Raw genomic sequence first — 25,304 nt, 5'->3', positions numbered from 1 at the left:
AGCACAGAACGCCAGACTCGAGAGAAGACAGGCTGCGGAGTCACGGGCGGGGCCTGGACCAGGGCCCCAGGGCAGCCCGCCAAATCCATAGTGACCCCAACTTCAGCCCCAGAAGGGGATCCTGCGCCAACCTCGGCCAACCCCCCCTCAGCCCTGGCGAGTCCGGCACCGATGCCCACCCATCCAGGTGCCCAGCAAAGCCACCACCAACTGGAGGGCGTCCACCGCCCAGCCCAGCCCCAACCCAGGACCTGCCCCAGACCTCCCTGAGCCACAGCTCCTCGCGAATTAACCCCAGGCGGCAACGGCCGCAGTTTCCTCTCAGAGGAGTGTGAAGGCCCCAGAAGAGCCCCAACAGGGGGGCAGGCTGCAGGTTAAGCGTGCACACATACAGTGGCCCACCCGCTTCCCGCCCAGAGCCCAAGGCGGCCGCTCCCCTCGCCACGGTCCCCAGCGTGTCCCTGCCGCCCCTGAAGCGTGCGCAGCTTTCCCGCCTGGCAACGTCTCACCTCGTAAAAAGGTAAGCAAACAAGCGCAGAAGCGTCTCCGACAGAGAGCAGAAGACGGGCGGGAATGAGCAGGGGCAGCGGGAGCGCCGCCACGCGGCCCGGCGCGCGGGGGCCCCGCCACCTTCTGCAAGCGAGCACAACGAGGCCAAAGGAGAGCAGACAGGAGCCAGCCCCAGGCGCCCACCGCCCGGTGACCGAGGCGCCCGCGGCTCCGGGCTGCGGGGCTTCCGTCTGTCCTGGAGCCTGATGGAGCAGCTCTGCCTTCACGAAGGGGCAGAAAGAGAGGAACCCGCCGCCCTCCTGCAGAGCAGACGCCCCCGCCCCCCGCAGCGGGGCGTGGACCCTGACCCAGCCACCGGCATCCAGGCCTCGCCCGCCACGTGCCGCCCAAGAGGCCTTCTGTCCAGGCCCGGCCACTTCCTGGGGAAGAACCAGGCCTGGTCCCTCCCAGGCTGACCCACTCCGCCCAGCCGGTCAGTTGGCACGAAGCTGCGGCCATGCCTTCGCCCCGCCCAGACACCCTGGCAGGGCCTCGGGACAGCCTGCCAGGCAGGACGCAGGACGCCCGGGAGAGGCTGGGTGCCGCGGACCACTTTCTTGTGTCCCTCCCATGCGGCATTGGGGACACACAGATGCTAAGACACGTTGCATCTGAAATGCAACCCTAACAGGCATCCTGTACTTTTTCGTGCTGGATCCAGTGACTGGTGGAGGGTCCTGCGTGCGGACAGCTTCCCCGGGTTCTGTCCCTGTGGTGCACCGAGGCCAGGCAGCCTGCCCAGTGGGCCCCAGCCCCAGGGAGAGGCGCGAATCTGCCCATCTGGGTCCTGAGAGGCCCTGACGGCGACCCCAACCCCAAGCCAGCAGCTCCTCGGGACAGGACGCCGACCTGCCGACACCCTGCCCACAGGCCCTGTGGACCCAGGGGACAGCGCCTTGGGATCCCGTCCAGAGGTGGGGGACGGAACAGCAGGGACCAACCTGGAGTCCAAGGGGAAGCGGCCCTCCATTCGGGCCCCGGGAGCGCCTCCGGGACCCGCGGGGGACACAGGTGTCTGAGGCACAGCAAGGCCTGAGTGCGGCCAGGCCCTGGTCGATTGCACAGCCAGGAGGCCTGGAGCCCACACGTCAAAGCAGGGACGAGAGTACAGGCTGCGGTGCCCACGGCCTGGGAGGGGCAGAGATAGCACACAGTGGGGGTCCCGCCCTGAGCGGCAGGCGGCCAAGGTGTAGTGGGGGCCAGCGAAGGGCCCCCAGCACCCCACTGCCTCCCCCTCCAGTCTCCACCCAGGAGCTGGGCGCCTCCTCTCATTCATTTATTCAGCACCCCAACGCGGCCCTAGGGCGGAAGCCTGGCGGGGGGGGGGGCTTCTGGCCAGGTAAACCTCAGGGGCACCAGGCAAGCCAGAAAGGTGGGCCAACCGGAGGGGTCTCACGCCGGGAAAGAGGGGGCCTGCATGCAGAAATGTGGTCCGAGAGGACACTGTGCGGGAGGAGAGCTGCCAGGGCGGCCAGGGGACCTGGGCGGGGGAGGCTGGGGGCTGCCAGCACAGAGGGGGCGAGTGGGTCCCAGGGACCTCCTACCGCCCTCCAGGTGACCGGCTCCTGCTCGGATGGGCCAGGGTGGGAAATGAACAGGCCCCTCCCTGAAGGGCTGCTGCAGCCGAGCCCGACCCCCACGTGTCCACCAAGGGCCTGTGCTACAGGGGGCACAGGCCCCCATTCCCGCGACCACCCGTGAGCCAGAGCGGGCAGGAGAGGGCCTGACGGGCCGGCAGGTGTCCTGCTTGCCCACTGCCCAGGTGGGGGTGTGTGCCCAAGGTCACGAGGCTGGCCTGGCCCTCGGGGTCAGCCGGCCAGCAACAGGGCAGACGGCGCACAGAAGTGGCTCGGACAGCGAGGCCACGGCTGCTCTCAGGCCTGACACGCTCCACCAAAGCTGGGCACGCGGGCCTCTCAGGATCTCAGAGACAGCCAGCGGGCACCTCGCCTCCCTGTGAATTCACGGACCAGCTGGGAACCCCACGGGAAACCAGCAGTGCCCTCTCCCGGAGCCCCCTCCCCACAAAGTGGGGCAAGACCCAATGCCAGGGGCTTCCCGGGGCCCAACGAGGGGAGGAACAGCCCAGGAGGGGAGCCTACAGGGCCTCGGCCCGCTCAGCATCCCAAGCAGGGACCACCTGGCTCATCGACACCCCTGCAAAGCACCTCCCTGCCGCCCTGGGGAAATAGGAGGCAGCAAAAAAGTTTGGGGTGTGTTGAAAGCACGCTCGGGTGACCACAGGCTGCTAAGGCTCTGGAGAGGAAATCCCCCAGAACACAGCCCCTAAGCATACTCCAGGCCCAAGCCCTCAGCGGTCCTGGGCTCCAGGGGGGGACATGGCCCGCACCCCAGATCTGAGCCCCTAGCTCCCCCCCCACCCCACCCCCGGCACACCGTGGGCCCTCCTCATCCCTGGGCCCCGGAGCCCCCCACCCCCGGAGGGCAGCCGGGCCTCCTGCACCACGTGCTCCGCTCCGCTGGGGGCGCGGGGCTCAGGCCAGGCCCCCGCACAGAAGGGTGCTGGCATCCCCCACAGCTCCTCACAGACCACAGGCCGCCCCCAACAGGTGGGCACAGCCCCCCCTCACCTCCCCCGCTCGGCCCCTGTCCCCGCCGGCTCCAGCGGGGCGGCCCCAGGGGCCCTTTCGGGCCGCAGTGAGCGTGGCCGGGCCGGGGTGGGGGTGGAGGGCAGGCCGCTCAGAAACGATGGAGGGGGGAGGAGACGGGGTGCGGTGCAGACGAGGGGTGCGGGCGGCCGGGGGGAGGGGGGATGCCCCGGCAGGCCGGCCTGCAGTGGGGGAGGGGCGGGGCGGGGGAGGGGACCGGACTGGGGGGCGGGGGCGGGGGCGGGAAACGGGGAGCGGGCGGGCGGGCGCCGCGGCGCGGGGTGCAGAGCGGCCGGGGGATGGCGAGGCCCGGGGCGGCGGTTTGGGACCGAGGCCGGCCGGGGGGGGGGGGCGGTGGGCAGAGACGGCGGGGCCGGGCCGGGGGCCGGGAGTCCGGGGGGCCCGGGGCGGGGGTCCGGGGCCCGGGGCGGGGGTCCGGGCGGGGGCCCGGCGGAGGCCCGGCCGCGGCGCATAAAGGCGGCGGCGGCGGCGGCGGCGGACAGGCGGCGGCCTTACCTCCGACCCTGTACATGTTGGCGGCCATGTCCGGCGGCGGCGGCGGGGGCCGCGGGCTGGGCCGGGCGGGCGCGGGGCTCGGCGCGGGCGGCCGGGAGGACGCGGCGCGGCGCGGGCGCGGGCGCGGGGGCGGGCGGTTTAAAGGGGCCGCGCTGCTCGGCCGCCGCCGCCGCCGCCGAGGCCGCCGAGGCCGCGCAGGGACCGAGGCCGCGGGCGGGCGGGAGAGGAAGAGGAGGGGCCGCGCGAGGGAGGGGCCTGGGCGCCGCCGCGCCCCCCGCGGGGCCGCTTCCCGGGCGCCCCGCCCCGCGCCGCGCGCCCCCGGCGCCGCCGCCCGCGCGCCCCGCGCCCCCGCCGCCCGCGCCCGGCCCCCGCCGCCCGCGAGCGCCCGCCGCCCGCGCCCGGCCCCGGGGTCTTTGTCCCTGCCCCCGGCCCTGCCCCGCGGCCCCGCCCGGACGGCGGCGGGCCCCCATCCCACCTCCGCGCGGGCACCTCCGCCCTGGGCTGCGGCCCGAGAGACCGGCCAAGGGGCCGGGTGGCCGTGCCCAGGGTACCCTCTGGGAGGCCCCGCCCGGGAGCGGGGCGGGGGGTAGGGGGGGCCCCGACGCGGATGGTGGGGGCGGGGGGCGGTGTTGGGGGCCTGGCGGGGGTCCGGCGGCGCGGCTGGCGGTCCGTGCGAGGACAGCGAGGTGGAAGGGCCGTGGGTGAGGCACCGGCCTGCCCTCCGCAAGCCCGGCAGGACCTGGCACGCTGTGTGGGCTTAAGTCTGAGGATGGCGGTGGCCCGGGCACTGCCCGCAGGAGAAAGCGGAGGGTGGAGGGGGCGGCCCGGCTGGCCAGTAGCGGGCCCAGTGGGGCTTTTGGACCAGCCCGCTGCTCGGGGGCCAGAGGAGGGAGGTGAGGGCCCCAGGGTGACTGCCTCATCTGCCTGGGGACATCCCTGTGGGACGCGAGGGGACAGAGCCCAGGACAGGCCCCAGGCCCCGCACGTCGTGGAGACTGAGGGCGGCTAGAAGGCAGGAGCTCAGCGCTGAGGCCATTCAGGCAGGCCCCCCTAAGGGGAGGACAGGAACGTCCCCCTCCCCACAGCCCATCCTAACTCAGTGAGCTGCGTCTCCTCCTCTGGACAGCGAAGCTGTACCATGAAGCCTCCATCCACCAGCACCCAACAAGCTGACCAAACAGTAGAAACCACGGATCAATGCCCAGGCAGCACAGAGCCCCACATTTCCCGTCTGCAAAGCGCCTGCTCCTGTCTCCCTGAGAGTGGCATCCACCTGCAGCACCCCGCCTGCCGCGGGGAGAAGCACCGAAGGGCGGAGGCTGCCTTCCTCCAGCCACGGTGGGGGATGGGGGCGAGTGGCGGACAGGGCTGCCTCTCCCTGGAAGTCTCAGGCACGCTGCTGGGTTCCAGGTCTCCCCCTCCCAAAGCAGAGCGACGTCTGCTAAGCCCCGCTCCTCTGCCGGCTTCACACTGCTTTCCCCTCTCCAGACCAACAAGGGGGGTTGCAGGCAGGGCCCAGACCTCACACCAGCTCAGAGGCATGGCGACAGGCCCCAGGCACCTTGCAGAAGACTTCAAAATTCTTGCATTTAGTGGAAAAGGAGATGTTCAGGAAGGAGCCCCGAGGGCGTGCCACGTGGGACGGGGCGGCCCTGTCCCAGACCACAAGGGCCGCAGAAAGAGTGGGGAGCGGGGGCGAGGGGCGACGGAGTCGCCTCCACAGGAGCCCCGCAATCCGAGGTCAGACGTTAGGCTGTTAGGCTGACAAGACAGCAGAGCAAGAGCAGATGTGAGCCGAGGCGGCAGGCCAGGGTCCCGCCGCTGCCAGGACAGGAAGCGGGGCCCGGGGTGGCAGTGACTAACCCGGGCAGGCCTAGAGGTGGTCTGGGGCGAGACCAAGCAATTAGAACAGCCGTTTCGTCACTCACTTGCTAAGCACCCACTTCAAAGCCACACACTTTAGATGCTGGGGGCGGGGAGGGGCAGTCTGTCCAGCAGCAAGCAGGGAAGGGTTATAACAGTTCAGGCCTTGAAGACAAAGTGGCGAGAAGGGTCAGGGGGCAAGCGCTCACGGCGGGGGCGCTGTTTGTTTAGAGAGGCAGGGACACTGGTGAGGGAGGGGCCCATGGGAGCCTAACGGTGGGGGGAAAGGTCCAGAGGCCACTGGACAGGGCAGCGTCCCTGTGCAGGGCCTGCAGGGCTCCGGGTGACCTGAGCTGACCTTTGGCCCTGGCGGCCACTTGCCAAGGGATGGGGGCAGCAGCACGTGGAGGCCAGCGGCCCCGGTGGGGGGGCACAGGGCGCAGGAGGCACGGTTAGAAAAAGGCTCAGAAGACCCACCACAGGCCGCTCTCCCCAGCATCACCTGGGAGCCCCCAGGACCACAGCGGGGCGAGCCGCACGGAGCCGACCTCGCCTGCTCACTCAGCCTCAGAGATGAGAGAGATGCTCTTCAGAAAAACCGTGTCACGCGCAGCAAGGACAGAAGCTGGCCCTGTTCTCCGCAGCAACGTTTGAGACCTGAAGACCAAGTCAGGAGGCCGAGAACACTTTACCAAAGAATCCTGCCCCGGCCTGCAGAGGGTGCCGTCCAGTGGGGAGCAGGGAAGAGATGCTAGACAGGACAGCTGAGGCCTTGAAGACGAGAGCGATGAGGGTCGGAGCACAGTGGGGGCACTGGTGAACAGGCGCCCTTGGGAGCCGCCGTGAGAGTCTAAAGGCCTTGGGCAAGCACTTTTGAACCTAGAAGAACCTGAGAAATAAGGCTCTTTAAAAATGTGAAAGCTGACCTTCAGGGCAGCCAATAAGGCTGTAACGAAGACGAAGGCAGGGGAGTGCTGGCTGGGGAGCTCGCCGCCCAGGAGCAGGGGCCGTGGATGGCAGGGCACGGGGGCACTGGCCAGGGCACAGGCACAGAGCTGCCAGCGCCCCTCACCGTCCAAAACCCAGCAGCAGGCAGACGGGCGTCGCACAAACCCAGTCAACACCCGGCTCTCAACGTTTGCTGTAATTTCTAAAAATAGTCGAGAGAATCTTGTGAACTTCGGATGCAGACGCGTTCATCTAATTTCAGCACCGTGTTTCCCCGTAAATTTTTAAAAATTTGAAAGAATTCTGCAGTCATTCTGTGGTTCCATGTACCCTCACTTCTCTGCCTGGGCCCTTAGAACTGTCGGAACCACCCTCACCTGACGTTAACAGCGTTCCCCTCGGTGATGAAATTGTAGGCGAGATTTTTTTATTTTATTTTATTGCTGAATAGTGAGCAAGTATTCTCGCAAAGCCAATGAAGTCATTTTTCTCAACGGGCAACACTGGGCACTGAGTGTCTGCAGCCCTTGGGAGGCCACACGGCTCAGGTACCCTGCTGGCCCGGGGGCCTGCGCCCTGCAAACTCGGCTGGGTGCACCCCTTACTGTTTGGGGTGTTCAGAGCGGCCTCTGCTCCTGCTCTGAGTCCCCCTGACCCTCGAGCACAGACGGGTGCCAGGGTGCAAGGGGGGCACGCAGTGCAGGGGCATCCTCTCTGCCTGGGGGTGTCCCTGTGAGTCTGGGGAGGTGCCTTCAGGGAGGGAAGTGGAGTAAAGGCACCCTGCACTGCCCACTGTCAGCGGTGACGGATGGCGTCCCAACCAGAGGGTGCTGCCTGACCTGTCTGCTCCCAGGCCGCCTCCTCTCATCCAGGCTGCCAGGCTCCCTTAGGCTCTCTCTCCTCTCTTCCGGGGGTTCCCAGACAGGCCCCTGGTGCTATTTGGGGCCTGATCGTTCTCAGCAGTGAGGGGCTGTCCAGTGCGCCTGAGATGTTTAGCAATCCCCAGCCCCCACCCACTCAGTGCCAGGGGCCCCTGTGGAAGGCAGAGTGCCCCTCCCTTAAAGATGTCAACATTTTCCCCCAAACCTGCGACCATACTGGGCTACACGGCAAGGGAGGAGTTACGGTGGCTAACCAGGTGACCTTGAAGTGATATCCTGGGTCATTCAGGTGGCCCGACATCTTCACGGGTCCTTGAAGGTGGAGGAAGAGGCGGAAGAACGGGGCTCCTCTGCGGCTCTGAAGACGGAGGAAGGGGCCGAGAGCCAAGGGAAGTGGGCAGCTTCTAAGAAGCTGGAAAGGCTGGAGCCTCCAGGAGGAAGGCAGCCCTGCCCACACCCCACTTTTAGCTGAGTGAGGTCCATTCCGGCTTTCTATAGAATCTAACGTCCATGAATTTGCATGAAGACACCAAGCTTGCGGAATCTTGTTAGGGCGGCAAGAGGAGACCCACACACCCAGGGTGACAACAAAGCCGTCTCCAGGCACCGTCAGCTGCCCCCAGGCTCCAGGCACGACTGAGGGCCACAGGCTGCCTGCTGGTCCCCATGAGGCCCCCCACGGCTGCTGCTGCTGCTGCTGTGGTGGGGAGCACCGGGTGGTCAGGGGGAGACTGGTGCAAAGAAGAGGCCCTGAAACCGCTTGCAGGGCAGCGGGCCGGCCAGCCCAAGGCTGGACCCACACCACCGACCGTGGCCTATGGAGAACCCCCAGGCGAGACCAGGAGACGTGGCCGGGAGAGCCCAGCAAGGCCCAGGTCTTCAGTGAAGACGTGGGGTCCTCTGCGGCCTCTGGGGCAAAGGACTCACAGCACTTGCCACCTCTGTCTTAACTGCCGACACTTCAGCTTGGGCTGGAGGGAGCCCTCCCAGCCGGCATGGAGAGTGGCCCAGAGCAGGTTCTGGCCCCTGACACCTGCCCCCCACTTTATCAGAGGTCCTTGAGGAGGAGGAGAAAGTCATGAGGCCCCCGGGGCCCTGTCCAGACCTCACTCCACTCCTCTCCCGACACTCCACCATACTCTCACTCACCATGCCCACAGTCCCTGGGCCCTTCCACGCACCCTGGGGATTCCGAGAAATCCACAGGCCTAGAACAAGAGTACACTCAGGGGACCTCAGAGAGTGCGGCCTGGGGGGGCTAGCTGTGTGATCTTGGACGGCTTCCTGGAGGAGGAACCTGTGCTGAGCCTTAAGATAAAGCAGAGCAGGAGGCTGGGATGGGCAGCTAGGTTCATCTCAGCAGCCGGCTCTCTGAGCAAGCGAGGCCAGAACTCGGGAACTACCCACATCCTGGGCCTGGGGGTGGGGTGGACCACCTCGTTTTGCCCAAAGCCCCCCTCCAACCCACTGCCCCCATCAGCCCCTAGCTGTCAGTTAGTCACCAAGTGCAGGAGATGACCCGCCCAATGCCAGCCTCCTGCCGCCCTGGGGCCGGGCTCCTGTGACCCCCTCCTTGCTCCCCTTCTCCCACCTCCCATTGCTGCCAGCCTGGTCTCCCCAAATGCAGCCCCATGTCACTGTCACCTGCAGCTCAGAAGCCTCCTGTCCACCCCCGAGCTTGAGGCAAAGGCAGACACCATGGCAGGCCAGGGCCAGCTCCTCACAGCTACCCCAGGCCTCTGCCCACCCTTCCTCCGGGGCCCTCGTCCACCTACGCGCTCCCTGTGCAGAGAAGGGACAGCGCCACCTCCTCCAGGAAGCCTCCCTCTGTGTGGGAGCTGCCCTGGCCCCTGTGGCCTCTGGCCTCCACATCACCTCGCCTCCCTGTGGGCCTGCCCAGGACCGGGTACTCCTGGGCTGGGTGGAGCCAGCACCAAGCAGTTCAAACATCCAAACCTCCACCCTGCTGCGAGAGTGGCCCCCCCCACGGCTCCACACACTGCCCGCGTGCACGCCTGCTCAGCTGCCTCAGTCGCATCCAACTCTTGCGACCCTATGGACTGTAGCCCGTGAGCGGGCAGGCAGGTGCCCAGTCGCCTCAGGGGCCAGGCTCCCCAGCTCAGACCCCTTCCACCTGGGCTGCCGACAGCTGTCCGTGAAGCAGGCCCGGAAGGGGAGCTGCTGGAGCCTCACGCCCTCCCAGGCCACCCACCGCTGCTGGTCCCAGGAGGAAGGCCCTGCGGGGGACGGGCACCCTCTGCTGGCAGCCCCGGGCCCATCCTGGAGGGCCACTCTACCCTGTCCCCGGACCCTCCAGGTGGCCTCTTGGAGGCTGGGCTGGTACCAGTCACCCCAACCAGAGGGGACCTCCAAGGGTCAGTGTCCTGAGCAGGGGCCAGCCAGACGTCCTCCCAGGCCTGTTTCCGTATCCCGGGCTGGTCGCGGCTGCCTGGAGGGCTACAGGGCGGGCGCAGGGCCCGCCTCCCCAGCACCCGCAGGAAAGACACCGGAAGACAGAACGCTGGGCTGAGTCGGCTCTTAGGAGGGCGGCGACCTCGAGGCCGGGGCCTCCAGAGCCACGTTGTGCCAGAAAGGCTTGCTCCGGACCAGGAAGGCTTGGAAGGCGTTGGTGGACTCGGAGGACCTCGGCGGGTGGGGGAAGAGCACGTCCTTGTCCACGTCCTCGGACACCAGCTGGGCCACGATCCGCGCGAGGTCCTGCGGGGAGGGCGGGGTCAGGGGCGGGGCCGGGCCCGGAGGGGAGGGGCGGGGCCCGGCGCTCCCGCGCTTCCCCGCACCCTGCAGGAGGGGGGCGCCCCCGCGACGCCCGGCTTCTCGCTGCGGCCCAGCAGCACCGCCAGCCTCCGGCGCTCATCTATGCTGACGCTCCAGCGGCGGCGGCTCCGGCGCCAGCTGTCCTGCGGCTCGCACACCTGGGGGGACAAGGCAGGGGTCTGCGCCGGCCGCACCCGGGGTCCCGCACCCGCCAGCCCTCCGCGCTCCGCACAGCCACCGCAGTGCCGGCGGGCGGGCAGAGCTTCAGCACAGCTCTGGGGCTGTGTGTGGCTTTCGTCAGCCGCTCGGCGCCTGGACACCCAGGCCAGCACCTGTCCCGCTTCCCTGTGTGTGGGTTGGCCCCCTGGATGTTGGGGGCCATTACAGCAGAGGTCGTAGCCCTCCGCTAGTGCCCCTTCCTAGCTGGGCACAGTCGGCCCACCCTCCGGGGAGGCCCCCGGAACAGGAAGTCAGACTGTGGGTGCCTCGAGAAAGACGGGGCCCAAAAGTCAGTCTCGTCCCAGGCCCCTCCAAAATGCCCACAGAGAGGCGTTAGGGGAGACGACACTCAGGGCTCCACAGGTACACGGGACAGGCCCGCAGGCACCCTGCAGGACCCGCACCCCCCCCACTCCTGCCCAGGTGGGCTGTCCCTGAAGGGCTCCAGAGCCCCTCCCACTCTGCCCAGCCAGGGGCCAGCTGGCTGCCTCCCTGCAGGGTCCAGGAGGTCACCCTCAGAGTGCCATGGGGGCTGGGGTAGGTGCCATGCTAAAAATAAAAGGAGGATTAAGACAAACTCAGTCCCCATTCCTCAAAAACCTAAAAATAGAACTACCATATGACCTAACAATCCAACTTCTGGGTATACGTCCGAAGGAATGGAAAGCAAGTCAAAGAGATATTTCTGCACTCGTGTTTGGAGCCACAGTGTTCACAGTAGCCAGCAAGTGGCTGCAACCCAAATGCCCATCAACGGATGAATGAATCAGCCTCGTGTGGCCCGTCCATACGACGGAGTAACATCCAGCCTTGAAAAGGAAAGACACTGCGTAAGCTGCAGCGTGGGTGAACCTCGGAGACGCGGGCGCAGAGAACGCAGGTCTCGTGTGGTCCACTCGCGGGAGCTACCTGGAGTCGCCAGGTTCGCAGTCGGAGCACGGCACCACGGCTGCCCGGGCTTGGGGAGGGGCGGGTGCGGTTTGACGTGGACAGCATTTCAGAGCTGCAGCGTGGAAGCTGCTGCAGTCTTCACGGTGAGGTGAGCGAATGTTCATTCGGGGTTCTCCACGGGACAGAAAACCCCAAACGAGCTTCTTGGCCAACCCAGTGCTTAACACCACTTAACACCACTTCAAAATGGTCAGGGTGTGGCGGGGGGAGTGGATGCTTGGAGCCAGAAACACACACAGGAGGAGGATAGCGTGAGCAACACAGGAGAAGGGAGAGAGGACCGCCCAGGAGAGGCTCGGCCAGCAGGAGGAGCCAGCCCAGCTGACACAGAGTTTGACCTTCTTGCCTCCAGACCGAAAACCAATGCATTTCTGTTTTTTAAGCAAAAAAAAGGAAAAGAATAAAGCGAAGTCCCCAGCCCCTCTTCCCACTCTACATCAAGAACCCTGGCAGCCTGGCTAAGCAACCTCTCCACCTAGGAGAGGGGAGGGCTCCTTTCTGGGGAAAAACACCAGCCGAGAAGAGCCCTACAGAGGCAGGGCGTCCAGTGCAGAGCAGCCAGAAGCCTGCCCGATCACCCCGCGACGTTCGCGACTGCTGGCGAGGCTACCCCCAGCACACAGGGCCTCCAGCCAGCCCACGGGCCCGCCCCTGGGTGCAGACAGGGCAGCCTCCACGGACGAGAAACACAGGGGAGAGCCCCGGCCGGGCCCGAGAGGCTCCGACGGGAGTGGGAGGAAGCATGCCACCTCCCCACTCCCGCCGCCTCCTGGACTCCACGGACTGTGAGACAGAAGAGGACAAAGAAGGGCTGCTGCGCGGGCAGCCCGCCGCCGTGACCGAGGCCCACGGCGCCAAAGGCGGCGTCACAGGCGTTCCCTCTGAAGTGGGGCGGGTCCGAGGATGCTGGTGGCGCACGGGGGTTGCCCACGCGGCGCGAGGGGGGCCTTCTGTGACCGTGTGTCCACCCGAGCACAGCCTTCCAGGGGAGACCTCCGGTGGTGAGAGGCACGGGACGACCCACCGACCTCAGCCTGTGAGCAGACGGACAGAAGTCTGCCGCCAAGGCGTGTGTCACAGAGCATCGTCACAGCAAAGACTAGCGACGGGACCGGCAACAAACCCCAAAGCCAAGGCGAGGAAACGCGAGGAAAGGGAGAGCCAGGCGTGCAGGCCCGACAGCTAACCACAGCGTTCAGAGAGAACAGAGGGGCCGCGCGCGCGCACGCACACGGGCGCGCGCATGGACTCGGGCGTGCGCACGCACACACCCCCTCCAAGGGGCAAGGCTCCAGGCTGGAAGGGCTCCCACAGGACCGAGGGGAGACAGTGGGGGACATCTGAGAACCAGGCGGAGAGAAACGGGCACGTGGGGGGGCAAGGAGCTCCCAGCGCTGGGAGAACCCAAGGCCCCAAACTCCTGCAGGAGGGCGACTTCGCGCTAGGACTGCCACCCACCCAGGTGTGCAGGCAGAACAGAGTACCTTCAGGACCGTCCAGTTGGAACTGAGTACCTGCGGGGCCTTCTGAGGAGCTGCCAGAGGCAGGGAGGGGCCCAGCCCACCCGGCGGGAGCGACAGCCGGGGCCGGGGCGCCAGGTCGTTTGTGAGACAAGGGCCACAGCTGTGCTGGAAGTCTGGGAGGGGTCAGAAGATGCAGAAGGGACGGGTCGGCGCCATCGTCACCTCCAGGAGACGCAGTAGCTGTCTGAGAGGTGACGGTCTCGGCGGAGGGAAGCTGCCCACGCTCGGCTCCGGGCCAGGGTCGCTGGGGAGCAGGACCTGCGGAGAGGCAGGTGTCTGCGGACGGGGGAAGGCAGCGAGCACGCGTTCCTGGGACCGGAGCCTCCACTGAGCCCTCAGGGCGGCTCTTCTCAGCTCTGTGCTCACGTGGGGTATCGAGAGTGGCGCACAGCTTTACGAGGAGAGACGGGCATTACGGAGTGGAGCGACCTGACGGCACGCACAGGGGCCCCTGTGCTCACCGACAGGACGACCGTCACCAACAGCGGCCACCCCAGGCCATGGGCAGAAAAGACCCCCTCGTGGGCCTGCCTGGTAACCCGCACCAGGAGCTCCCACGGGCACGGAAGCCGGAGCGGAAGGGGACCCGATTCTCAGGAGGGGACAAGGAGGACTCCCACCAGCCATGAGGGAGGCCAGCGCTGCCTCTGAGGACACAGGGCAGCTTTAAATGCTGGAAAATTAGGGGAAAAGCCCTGGAACAAGGGACCGAGCAAATAATTAAAGAAGCTAGGAAAAAACAACAACGAAAGAGGTCCTCTCAAAGTTTAAAAGGAGAATTAGGGAAGACTGGTGAGTAAATCAGAATGGAAGAAAATACAATGGACAGTGACTGAAAGCTGGTTTTTTGAAAAACCATTAAAGCAGAATAGTCCTCACGCCATCAACCACCTCTGTCATTTTTGCCACTGTTTCCGTGTTTAGTGCCCATCTTCTTTTCTTTCTATTAAGTATTTATTTATATTGGCTGTGCCCAGTTTTAGCTGTGGCCTGTGGAGTCTATTAATAGGTCCTGGCCAGGGATCCAAACTGGCCCCCTGAATTGGGAGCACGCAGTCTTAGCCAGTGGACCACCGGGGCAGCCCCTGTTTCTTCTTAATGAACTATGTATGTCCTCAGACTCAATGTACTTTTCTCCTCAGTTTTAAACTGTCTTCTCTTTGCTCTCAGGCATCTCTTCACACGTTTGGTTGGTAGACATTTGTATGTTCTAAATGTTACAAGTATTTTTCCCAGACCGTCCTGCACCTCCATTGCGTCTTTGTACCAGCCTCACACACAGCAGTCAGGTTTGCTGGGGTTTTACGTTAGGGTTTGCTCGGGCGTTTCCCCCTTGGACTCTCAGCACGGCTCCCGTTCCCGTTCTCCCGGCGCTTCTGCGTTGGTTTTAACTTGCAGCTCGTGTGTGTGTGTGTGTGTGTGTGTGTGTGTGTGTGTGTGTCTGACGAGTCGGGGGGTCTAGATGGATGGCCGGTCACCCCAATACTACTCACTGAAAAGTGTGTTCCCCACGGGGAAATTAAACTCCAGGATTTGACCTGGACAGTCTGTGCAGGCTTCGAGCCCCCTGGCCAGCATCCATCCCAGCGCCACGCAACACTCTCTGCTCAGAGCAGGCGAGCCAGGCCCTGCTCTTCTGTTTTAAAACTCTTGCCTGGTTTCTTTTCCAGGTAAAAAAAACAACTTCAAATCTCCGATTTTCCAAACTCTGCAACCGCAGTTTCCTTCTGCACATTTCTGAGCCCTCAATAAAGGGAGCCCCTCACACGGGCACCCCGCTGTCTGCTCCTTTCCCACCCACCCTGCCCCCGGAGCCCATGGTGGCTGGCCGCGCCTGGCAGCAACGCGCCTCTGAACTGACGCAGACCATGCGCAGCCTGCCTCCTCCCGCCGCGAGAGTACCCCAGGCTCCCCCTGCGCCGTCTGCGTGTGTCGGAGCGGGAGGGGGGGGGGCGCCCTTTGCAGCCCACTCTGACGACGGCTGCCTCTGACTCGCTGTGTCTCCGGCTTTGCTGGCCTTGCCCATGTCAGGGCCTTTCCCTGCCCCCTTCCTCTGGCTCGATCGGGTGTTGTTTCTAGCCCACGTCCCCTCCACTTGTTCAGAGGCGCTCACTTCCCAGTCTTGTGATGCCATTGAAACTTGTGGTGCCCGCTCACCCAGGTCTCCAAGGGCTGCTCAGCCAGCAACAGGGATCAAGGACTGACTTGCCAGCCAGACCGGGGAGGCACCTTCAGCTTTTCTCGAGCTTCCTTGTGACTGCATCTCTCTCTGGTGTCTTGGAATAACCTCACAAGGGGCTCTGAGCCAAAGCCACCCAACTAAGCCACTCCCAGCTTCCTGACCTACAGAAACTGGGATGAGAATATTTATTACTGTTCCAAGCTACTGATGCTGGGAAAGATTGAAGGCAGGAGGAGGAGGGGACGACAGAGGATGAGATGGTTGGATGGCATCACCGACTTGATGGACAGAGTTTGAGCAAGCTCCAGGAGCTGGTGAAGGACAGGAAAGCCTGGCGTGCTGCAGTCCATGGGGTCGCAAAGAGCCAGAGATGGCTTAGCCACTGAAGAACCACCACCAGGTGACTGCGTATCTTTTTTCTCTTTGATGAGGTCCTCACAGCCCCGACTTTGGTGCAAGCCCCATGAGCTGTCTCAGCAGCATCACGGTGACGGCCGAGCTGCCGCTTTGGGAAAGACGACCGCGGAGGGCTCTCTGGCGCCCCTTCACCAGGTTACAGAAATGTCCATTTCTTCCTACCTATTAAGAATGGACAGTTTTTTATTTTTTTCTCCCAAGGAAGGAGACTGGAATATATCAACATTATTTTTCTAACCCACTGAAATAATCATGTGATCTTCCTCCTTTTGCTAATGAAGAAAATATTTTTTGCTTTAAAAAAAAAATCTTTTTGGCCACACTGCAGGCATGTGGCTCCCCAGGCAGGGATCAAACCCTCGCCTCCTGCAGTGGAAGTGCACTGTCTTAACCATGGGGCCACCAGGGAAGCTCAGAACATGACTAGGAGATTTCCAATCACTTCATCCATGGGCCACAGTTTTCTTGCATTCATGCAAGTCCGTTTATTCAGGGCATGGTCACTGAGCACCTGCTATGTGCTGTGCGCCCTCCTGGATGCTGGGGGCAAGGCTGAGGAGGGCGGAGGCCCTGCAGTCGGCAGGGCTGAGGAGGGCGGAGGCCCTGCAGTCCTGCACGGGGCTGCCTTCTGTGGTCGCGGAGTTTGCCGCGCGGTTGGATCTACTTCTGGATTTTTCAACCTGTGCTTCAGTCAGAGGGCATCGCTCCTCTCCTTTCCCCGCCTCGTCAGCCAACACGGGTGCCAGGGTGACGCTCTGGGCTGCGAGGACCGCATCGACGCAGAGGATTCGCTTCTTGGGCACATGGACACCTACCCACGAACCCTCATTAGGGAAGGTCTGGGCCCACTTTAGAGTTTCCTTTGCTCTTAGTCTCTTCAGGGTTCTGAAAAGCCCTCTGTGACATGGATTCAGATCAGCAGGGTTCAGGGTCTCTGCTATCCCCCCACCAGGCGAGACTGCATGGTGACGCCCCTGCCGTGTGCGTGCTGCCGCCCCAGGGGATTCGGGTAACACTGGCCTTGGCTGTGCTTGGGGCAGCCGAGTTGCCGCAGGTGGGGGGAGGCCTGTGCCCACTGCAGGGAGACCTTGCTCGCCAGGCCCTGCCAGTGGAAGGGCTGTCCCGCCCCAGCCTGGCCTCAGGCACACGTTCTGTTCAAAACTGGGACGGTAGCCACTTGAGAACACGCACAGGAAAGTGTATTTTAAAACCCGGGAATCCATGATCCAAAATGAACAGTGCCATACTTGCTCCCAGTCTTTCCCCCAAGAAACTGTGCTGACCTGGTCCCGGGCAGGCTCCTTGACAAGCCCACGCCCGCGGAGGCCGGGCTGTGCGACCGGAGCCCAGGGGCACAGAGCGCTTCCGGCAGGCGGGCTCCGGGGGCTCGTCCCGCGAGTGGCACTGCCTGCTCGCAGCACGGGAGCCGCGCGAGCCCTCACCTGGGGAGGGGCACGGCGGTCTGGGCCGCGTGCTCCTGGGGGGCGGCTGGCGTCTGGCCTTCCGCAGGCCCGACCTGGGCCACCCTGGGGCTCTGTCATCCGAGGGGCGCCGGGTCCCCGCGCGTCTTGCCAATGCTCTGGCCTCCCGCATCTTCATGAGTTTCATCTATTGCCCTGATATCAAATACCCTTCACTTTTTTCTGGCTCCCTTTCTGTGAAAGGCCTGTGCCTCCGGGGGACCATCTGCCTCTCCTGCAGGCATGTGTGTGCGTGTGGCGTGTGCGCGCGTGATGTGTGTGCCCACGGCCCGCCTGCTGTCCGCTGTGTCAGGTGGCCCTCTGAGCCTCACGCGGGTCCTTTGTCTGGGTGGTGGGGGTTGTCAGGGCAGGACTTGGGGCTTCCTCGCAGTCTTGCTGTTTCCTATGCAACCTGCTGGCCCCAGCTGCCCAGGGCATCCGTCCAGCCCAGACTGGCCCTGAGCCCTGCAGGGCCAGCTCGGCCTCACTCAGCCTCTCTCCTGTCCTGGAACTTGCGCTCAAGTTCCCTTCGGCCTCCAGCCCTAATTCCCCGCCCACCATTCATCTGAGCCGCTGGGCTGTGTCCTCAGTTAACTCCCCGGGGCCAGCTCGTTTACCAGCCCTTCCTCCAGGGCGGGGACGGGCTCCAGGAAGCGCCACCTCTGGGCCCGGGGGAGCTTCTTTGGCTCCCCGCTGCTCCCTGCGTCATGCCCCGTCAGATGACCTCTTGCTCCTTCTCTTTCCCTCCCTTTGTTTTTTTTTTACTGTGATAAAATGCACGTAACGTAAAATCGGCCACTTTGACCAGTTTTAAGCGTACAGCTCACTGGCATAAGCACATCCAAACTGTTGTGCAACCGTCACCAAGACGTCCAGGGCTTTCCATCGCCCAAACCGAGACTGTCCCCACGACACACTCACTCCCAGCCCTGCCCAGCCCTCGCCCTACTCGTCTACTCTCTTTCTCTGAAGCTGACACCCTGAGGGAGCCCGCGCGTGGGCCCGTCTGTCCTGTGCTCTGCTTACCCCACTCCGCACCACGTCCTCAAGGCCCGCCCACGCTGTGTCCTGTGTCAGAGCGCGCTCCCTTTGGAGGGCTGGGTTACGCTCCGCTCTATGTTTTTACCGCCTTCGTCTGTCCAAGGACACCTGGGTTGCTTCTAGGTTCTGGTTATTCTCCAGTGCATCCCCCCGAGAACATGGATATACAAGTATCTGTTTGTTTCTCTGCCTTGGATTTTTTTCAGCTGTTTACGCAGAACTGGAATTGTGGGTCACACCACACTCCTGTGCTCCACTTTCTGAGGGAACTCCATCGACTGTACCATTTCACTCTCCCTCCAGTGCGTGAGCTTCCAGTTTCTCTACACTCTTGCCAGCACTTGTCCTTTTTAAAAAAATCATTATAGCCATCCTAACAAGACTGAGGTGGTGTCTCACTGCAGCTCTGATTTGCACTGCCCTGGGACTAATGATGTTGAGCATTTTTTTCGTGTGCTTGCTGACCATTTTGTGCATCCTTGAAGAAGTGTCCATTCAAGCCTTTTAGCTATTTTTGAGTTGAATTCTTGTTTTTTCGTTGTTGTTGGGTTTTGAAAGTGAAAGTGAAGTTGCTCAGATGTGTCCGACTCTTTGCGACCCCGTGGACTGTAGCCCTCCAGGCTCCCCCGTCCATGGGATTCTCCAGGCAAGAATACTGGAGTGGGTTGCCATCTCCTTCGGTTCTTTAACTTATATGCAGAGCACATCATGCAAAGTACCAGGCTAGGTGAATCGCAAGCTGGAATCAAGATTGCCAGGAAGGTATTAACCTCAGGTAAGCAGACGATACGACTCTAATGGCAGGAAGTGAAGAGGAGCTCGAGTCTCTTGGTGAGCGTGAAAGAGGAGTTAAAAAGCTGGCCTGAAACTCAGCATTCAAAAAACTAAGATCATGGCATCTGACCCCATCACTTCGTGGCAAAGAGAAGGGGAAAAAGCGGAAGCAGTGACAGCTTTTGTTTCCTTAGGCTCCAAAATCCGTGTGGATGGTGACTGCAGCCAGGAAATTCAGAGATGCTCCTTGGAAGGGAATCTATGACAAACCTGGACAATGTATTACAAAGCAGAGACATCACTATGCTGACAAAGATCCACATAGTCAAAGCTATGGTTTTCCCAGTAGTCATGCACGGATCTAAGAGCTGGTGCATAAAGGAAGCTGAACGCCGAAGAACTGATGCTTTCCAACTATGGTGCTGGAGAAGAATGAGAGTCCCCTGCTGCTGGGAAAGACTGAGGGCAGGAGGAGAAGAGGGCAGCAGAGGATGAGATGGTTGGATGGCATCATCGACTCAGTGGGCTCGGATCTGAGCAAACTCTGGGAGATCCAAGCGAGGACAGAGGAGCCTGGTGTGCTGCAGTCCGTGGGGCCGCACGGCCTGACTGGAAAGGCTGCCCCCACTTCTGTGGTCATAGGCTCCCCGGTGGCTCAGATGGTAAAGAACCTGCCTGCAAGGTACGAGAGTCACGCTCGGTCTCTGGGTGAGGATGATACCCTGGGGAAGAGAATGGCTGCCCACTCCAGTATTCTTGCCTGGGGAATTGCATGGACAGATGAGTCTGGAGGGCTACAGTCCATGGGGCCACAAAGAGCCAGACACGGCTGGGCGGCTAACACACCATGCCCACAGAGGGATCTTCCCAGGGTTTCTTCTACCACTTTCTAAAAATGACTGTTTTTATTTATTTGGCTGTGCTGGGTCTTAGTTGCAGCATGTGGGATCCAGTTCCCTGACCAGGGATCAAACCTGGGCCCCTGCACTGGGAGCACGGAGTCTTAGCCCCTGGACCACCAGCGAAGCCTCTTAACACTTTTATGGTTTATTTTTTGTGCATTTAAAACTTCGACGCCTCCATCCTGGTACTGAGTGAGAGGTGTGCCTACAAGTCCCTTTCTTCTAGACAGCTGCGCACTGTCTCAACATTTACCGAAACATCCACGGGACTGCCCTGGTGGGCCAGTGGTTAAGACACCACGGTTCCACTGCAGGGGGCACCAGTCCCTCCCCAGGCAAGGGGACTAAGATCCCACAGCCCCTCGTCCCTCCTTACAGGTTTGGGATGGCATCTTCAGTTTACACTAAGTGTCTGCACACACTGGAAGTTTCCAGATCTCCTATTCAGCTCTGCTGTCACTCATGACAGGACAGGACACTATAGTTTAATGACTGAAGCTTTGTGATGTGAATTCACACCTGTTAGAGCTACACCTATGTTTATTCTTCCATGTGACCAGTTTGCCCAACTGAAGAAAGGGGCGATGTATGTTTACCAATTTGTACCATTATTGAGTGGGCTGTGAAACGCCGGGGAGAGCCCTCTGTGCCAGTGAGTTGTGCTCTCCAAGAACATGGTGTCTGCCCGTTGCCAAGCCTCTTGGTAATGCTCTGTGGTGTTTAAAAGCTTCAAGCAGGTCTGCGTTATCTCCTATCAAGTCTCCTGTTGTGAAACGTGCCTTTTCACTCATTCATCTCCCAGCACGTGTCTGCAAGGGCTGCTCATTTCCAAGCAGTCGCCTGCAACCCCTTCCTGCACCGTCTCTGTGGACGGGCTCCAGTGCACCCCCGGCACTGACGGGGTGCAGGCGCGTGGCTCCCACGGTGCTGGCTCCATGCCCCCTGCTCGGCTGCTGGGCCAGCGCTTCTGAGAAGGCGCGGGCCACACGGGACGGCGACCCACCTCCAGCTTGGCTCTCACCTGCCTGGCACTGTGGTTTTTCGACTCTTTTTTTTTTTTTTTCCAGGTGTCTTGCTCTCTTTCACGATAGAGATCTCAGAATGTCTGGTGCCCTTGGCTGTTCCCTCGCGTTTACCGCAGGGACTAAGAATTGATAGCAACATTGGCGGGCTGGGGCCTGGCCACGGGGGCAGCTTCGTGTTTCGGCCGCCCCCCACCACGCAGCTGAGAGCTGACCCTCTGTCCTGCCCGCCCCAAGGCCACTCACTGGACAGGGGTTGCTATCTCCTGTAGGCCGGTCCTCCCGCCCAATCCTGTGCCATGGGTTCTTGCCTTTCTCAGGGTCCTCGGCAGCCATGTTGGTGGGCCTGCCGGGAGGCGGACGGGCACAGGCGTGCCAGGTCCTCTGTGCGAGGCCTTCTGTCTGGGGATGGTCGCTGTAGGGGGGACTGTCTCCTCAGACCTGGGCCTCAGCCCGAGGACACTGCCCTGTGAGCACATGTCCCCCAGCGCGGGCTCGGGCCGGGAAGGCCGGGGCAGAAGGGACTGGGGGGCCGACCTCTGTCAGCTCGGCTCGTCCCAGAAAGACGACGAGGTCCCGACGTGGGGAGACTGGAGGAGGAGCTTCCCTGCCAGGGCACAGCAGGGAGGGGCAGAGAGGACGAGCAGCAGGACAGTCGGAGTGAGCAAGCACAGCCGCGGGGCCACCCAACGGCTGATGCTGCCCGAGGGCGGGGAGCAGCAGAGGGAAGAGGCAGGAGGGTACCACAGGGCGGCCAAGGCAGGGGACCCAGTGGGACTCCCTGGCCCCAAGTCAGAAACCTGGCAGTCTGAGGAGAGGGGTCTGCACCCCTTCTCTGCCTCCCCCAGGACCCCTCTGCTGTGCTGCCTCTCGGCCTCGTCCCCATGCACCCCTCCCTGACAGCCACCCCCACCTCTTGGAACTGCAAAGGCAGCAGGTCACCCCTGTCCAGGCGTCGCCCGGCCCCTCCATCTGCAGGCCCCCCGTCCAGACAGAAGCCCCACCCTGGCCCCTCCCAAGGAGTCCTCGCCCCGGACAGGCGACATGCTTGTGTGTTTATGTCTTAGATGGCCTGTCCCGAGAGACTGGCCTCATAGAAGCCAAGCGGTGGCTGGCTTCGGGCGGGGGCGCGGCTGGCATGGCACCCAAAGCCCGCTTCCCTCCTCCCCCGCCTTACCACAGAAACCCAGGGCCTTGCAGACATGGCCGCAGACGGGTTCAAGCACACGGCCGCATGAGCGCCACTGGGCCTACCCTGCCTCAGCCTGGATCCATCAGGCCTGGCTTTGACACTGACGCACAGGGAACCGTCCAGAACTTCTGGGGGCCTGGCTTCCTTTGCTTGGGAAGCTGCCCCCTGTGCACGCGGGGCTGCACGGTGACCAGACAGCAGCCCACCCAGCCGGCTGGGGTGAGACGGGCTCCTCCACACTGGGGCCAGCACCAAGCAGGGCCTCCAGGAGCGTTTCGGTCATGATTTTGGTGGACAGGTGTCCTGCTGACCGCCCACCTACCTGGTCAGGAGGACATCGTCCCGGCTGTGTGCAGAGCCTCCCCTGGCCAGGCGCCCTCCATGTGGCGGCAGCTGGGGTTGGGGTGGCCGGCAGAGGTAGGTCGCCCACAGCTGCGGGCAGCTGGGAGAGGCGCGCCCACCTTGGTGCCCGCCCACCTTGGTGCCCACCCCGGGCTCTGGGGGAGAGGATGCTGACACCCTGCATGGCCCCCAGTCCAGCATCTGCCTGTTATCAGATGCCCTCTGGCCCTCCCCGGGCTCCAGAGGCCCCCTCTCCACCCACACTCCCCTGCCAGGACCCAGGTTTCCAGAGAGGAACCCCCTCTAGCTTACCCAGTCCTGAGTCTGCGGCTCCTGCTGACTGCTGCTTTGGGCACCTGGTGGGCCCCAGGCCATCGCTGGACTTGGTGTCCCCGAGGGCTGCCCCTTCTCCTGGGAAGGCTGCGACTCTGCCTTCTTCCTCAAGAGCGCCTTAAGCGAGCACTCCCTGCTGTCCATCTGCAGACCCCTGGGCGGCTGGCCTGTACCTCTGGGGCGAAGTCCCCACAGCTACCTGGGTCCCTCAGGCAGAGGAAGGTCACAGAAGATATTAAGAAGAGGTGGCAAGAATACACGGAAGAACTATACAAAAAGATCTTCACGACCCAGATAATCATGATGATGTGATCACTAATCTAGAGCCAGACATCTTGGAATGTGAAATCAAGTGGGCCTTAGAAAGCATCACTATGAACAAAGCTAGTGGAGGTGATGGAATTCCAGTTGAGCTATTTCAAATCCTGAAAGATGATGCTGTGAAAGTGCTGCACTCAATATGCCAGCAAATGTGGAAAACTCAGCAGTGGCCACAGGACTGGAAAAGGTCAGTTTTCATTCCAACTCCAAAGAAAGGAAATGCCAAAGAATGCTCAAACTACCGCACAATTGTACTCATCTCACACGCTAGTAAAGTAATGCTCAAAATTCTCCAAGCCAGGCTTCAGCAATATGTGAACCGTGAACTCCCTGATGTTCAAGCTGGTTTTAGAAAAGGCAGAGGAACCAGAGATCAAATTGCCAACATCTGCTGGATCATGGAAAAAGCAAGAGAGTTCCAGAAAAATATCTATTTCTGCTTTATTGACTATGCCAAAGCCTTTGACTCTGTGGCTCACAATAAACTGTGGAAAATTCTGAAAGAGATGGCAATACCAGACCACCTAACCTGCCTCTTGAGAAATCTGTATGCAGGTCAGGAAGCAACAGTTAGAACTGGACATGGAACAACAGACTGGTTCCAAATAGGAAAAGGAGTACGTCAAGGCTGTATACTGTCACCCTGCTTATTTAACTTCTATGCAGAGTACATCATGAGAAACGCTGGACTGGAAGAAACACAAGCTGGAATCAAGATTGCCGAGAGAAATATCAATAACCTCAGATATGCAGATGACACCACCCTTATGGAAGAAAGTGAAGAGCTAAAAAGCCTCTTGATGAAAGTCAAAGAGGAGAGCGAAAAAGTTGGCTTAAAGCTCAATGTTCAGAAAATGAAGATCATGGCATCTGGTCCCATCACTTCATGGGAAACAGATGGGGAAACAGTAGAAACAGTGTCAGACTTTATTTTGGGGGGCTCCAAAATCACTGCAGATGGTGACTGCAGCCATGAAATTAAAAGACGCTTACTCCTTGGAAGAAAAGTTATGACCAACCTAGACAGTATATTCAAAAGCAGAGACATTACTTTGCCGACTAAGGTCCGTCTAGTCAAGGCTATGGTTTTCCTGTGGTCATGTATGGATGTGAGAATTGGACTGTGAAGAAGGCTGAGCGCTGAAGAACTGATGCTTTTGAACTGTGGTGTTGGAGAAGACTCTTGAGAGTCCCTTGGACTGCAAGGAGATCCAACCAGTCCATTCTGAAGGAGATCGGCCCTGGGATTTCTTTGGAAGGAATGATGCTAAAGCTGAAACTCCAGTTTCAGCGAAGAGTTGGCCACCTCATGCGAAGAGTTGAATCATTGGAAAAGACTCTGATGCTGGGAGGGATTAGGGGCAGGAGGAGAAGGGGACAACCCAGGATGAGATGGCTGGATGGCATCAAGGACTCAATGGGACGTGAGTCTGAGCGAACTCTGGGAGATGGTGATGGAAAGGGAGGCCTGGCGTGCTGCTATTCATGGGGTCGCAGAGTCGGACACGACTGAGCGACTGAAATGAACTGGGCTCAGCTTCCAGCCACTGGCCAGACAGTGCTGGGTGACCTCAGCCAGTGAGCCTCAAAAGGGTCCATCCCCTTGGGTGTCCAGGGTCCCCCTGCTCCTGCATCCGTTTCTCTCCGCAGGGTCACCCCAGGCCTGGGCGGCTGCAGCCACCGCCCTGCCCCTTACCCCCCAGCCTCCCCCAGGAACGCCCCCTCTCCCACCGTGGATCCAGCTCCTCGGATGGGCAGCTTCTCGGGACTCTGCCTGCGGGCAGCACGACCAGGGGAGAAAGGAGGGGCCCCCACGCAGCTCTCCCCGCCAGGTTCTTCCAGACCCCTGTGACCTCACGTCGACGCCCGGCCACACCCCAGGGCCCAGGATCCGTGCCCTTCACCTGCACGACTACGCGCGACGGGCCGCAGCAGACGGCAGCCCGCCCGCCTCCACTCCTTGGAGGGGTGGCAGGGCAGGGGTCAGGGGACAAGACAGAGGGTCAGGGGAGGGAGTCATGGGGAGGCGCGGGACACATCGGGGGCACGAAGACCGGGAGAAGTGGGGCCCACCAACGGCGGGGTACACACTCCGCAGGGGGGGCGGGGATGGGTGGGTCCGCTGGCTACGGCGGGGGTACGCGGGGGAGGGGAGGGAGGAGGAGGGGCGGGCCCGCCGGGGGCGGGGCGGGCCAGGGGGCGGGGCCCGCAGCGGTTCCGGAAGGCCCGAGACGGCGTAGCCGAGCCGAAGGAAGCTTCCGCCCGGCCGCTTCCGCTTCCGGCTCGTGGCGCGCCTGCGCTCTGGCCTCAGTCGTCAGGGGCCGCCCGGGCTTCCGCTGTCCACGCGGACGCTGTCCCGCCCCGGCGTCCATGACCCGGAGCTTCATCTCGGGGCCGCGCAGGGGTCCCGGCCTCGCGTTGCCGGGAGGGGCACGCCTCGGGGATGCCCCACAGGTGTCCGCGCCCCGACCCCCCCCCGGTCCC

At 62.4% G+C, this 25,304-nt stretch overlaps 2 protein-coding genes across 8 annotated transcripts in view; both read right to left on the bottom strand.

Moving 5' to 3' along the window:
- The window catches only part of MTA1 (metastasis associated 1), a 33,506-nt gene extending 29,606 nt beyond the window's left edge, over window positions 1-3,900 (bottom strand). For all 6 annotated transcript variants that reach the window (XM_027957490.3, XM_042235639.2, XM_042235641.2 and 3 more), the window contains exon 1: window positions 3,675-3,900. In XM_027957490.3, coding sequence (XP_027813291.1) covers window positions 3,675-3,702 — 28 coding nt within the window. In that variant the 5' untranslated portion in view covers window positions 3,703-3,900. The remainder of the gene's footprint in view (window positions 1-3,674) is intronic.
- A 5,986-nt stretch (window positions 3,901-9,886) lies between these two features.
- Window positions 9,887-24,963, bottom strand: TEX22 (testis expressed 22). Of its 2 annotated transcripts, none has more exons than XM_042235646.2 (4): window positions 24,552-24,963; window positions 22,479-22,698; window positions 10,165-10,299; window positions 9,887-10,084 (listed from the first exon to the last, which is right to left on the bottom strand). In XM_042235646.2, exons 2-4 carry the CDS (start codon window positions 22,641-22,643, stop codon window positions 9,905-9,907), a joined length of 480 nt encoding a protein of 159 aa, XP_042091580.1. In that variant the 5' UTR covers window positions 22,644-22,698; window positions 24,552-24,963; the 3' UTR covers window positions 9,887-9,904. The 2 variants fall into 2 exon arrangements, with proteins under 2 accessions (XP_042091580.1, XP_060257504.1); XM_060401521.1 differs by having other exon boundaries at window positions 24,725-24,963.
- Window positions 24,964-25,304: the final 341 nt, after the last annotated feature.

This window comes from Ovis aries, chromosome 18 (genome assembly GCF_016772045.2).
Source record: "Ovis aries strain OAR_USU_Benz2616 breed Rambouillet chromosome 18, ARS-UI_Ramb_v3.0, whole genome shotgun sequence".
Taxonomy (NCBI): domain Eukaryota; kingdom Metazoa; phylum Chordata; class Mammalia; order Artiodactyla; family Bovidae; genus Ovis; species Ovis aries.
This window is presented reverse-complemented; position numbering and strand designations above follow the sequence as displayed.

Excerpts from the sequence above, each read along its gene's own strand:
- TEX22 (XM_042235646.2), bottom strand. The coding sequence starts at position 22,643 with ATGGACAGCAGGGAGTGCTCGCTTAAGGCGCTCTTGAGGAAGAAGGCA. Across the intron at positions 10,300-22,478 it reads AGCCGCAGACTCAGGACTGG|GTGTGCGAGCCGCAGGACAG; the intron begins GTAAGCTAGAGG and ends TTGTCCCCCCAG. Across the intron at positions 10,085-10,164 it reads GGGCGCCCCCCTCCTGCAGG|GACCTCGCGCGGATCGTGGC; the intron begins GTGCGGGGAAGC and ends CCCTCCCCGCAG.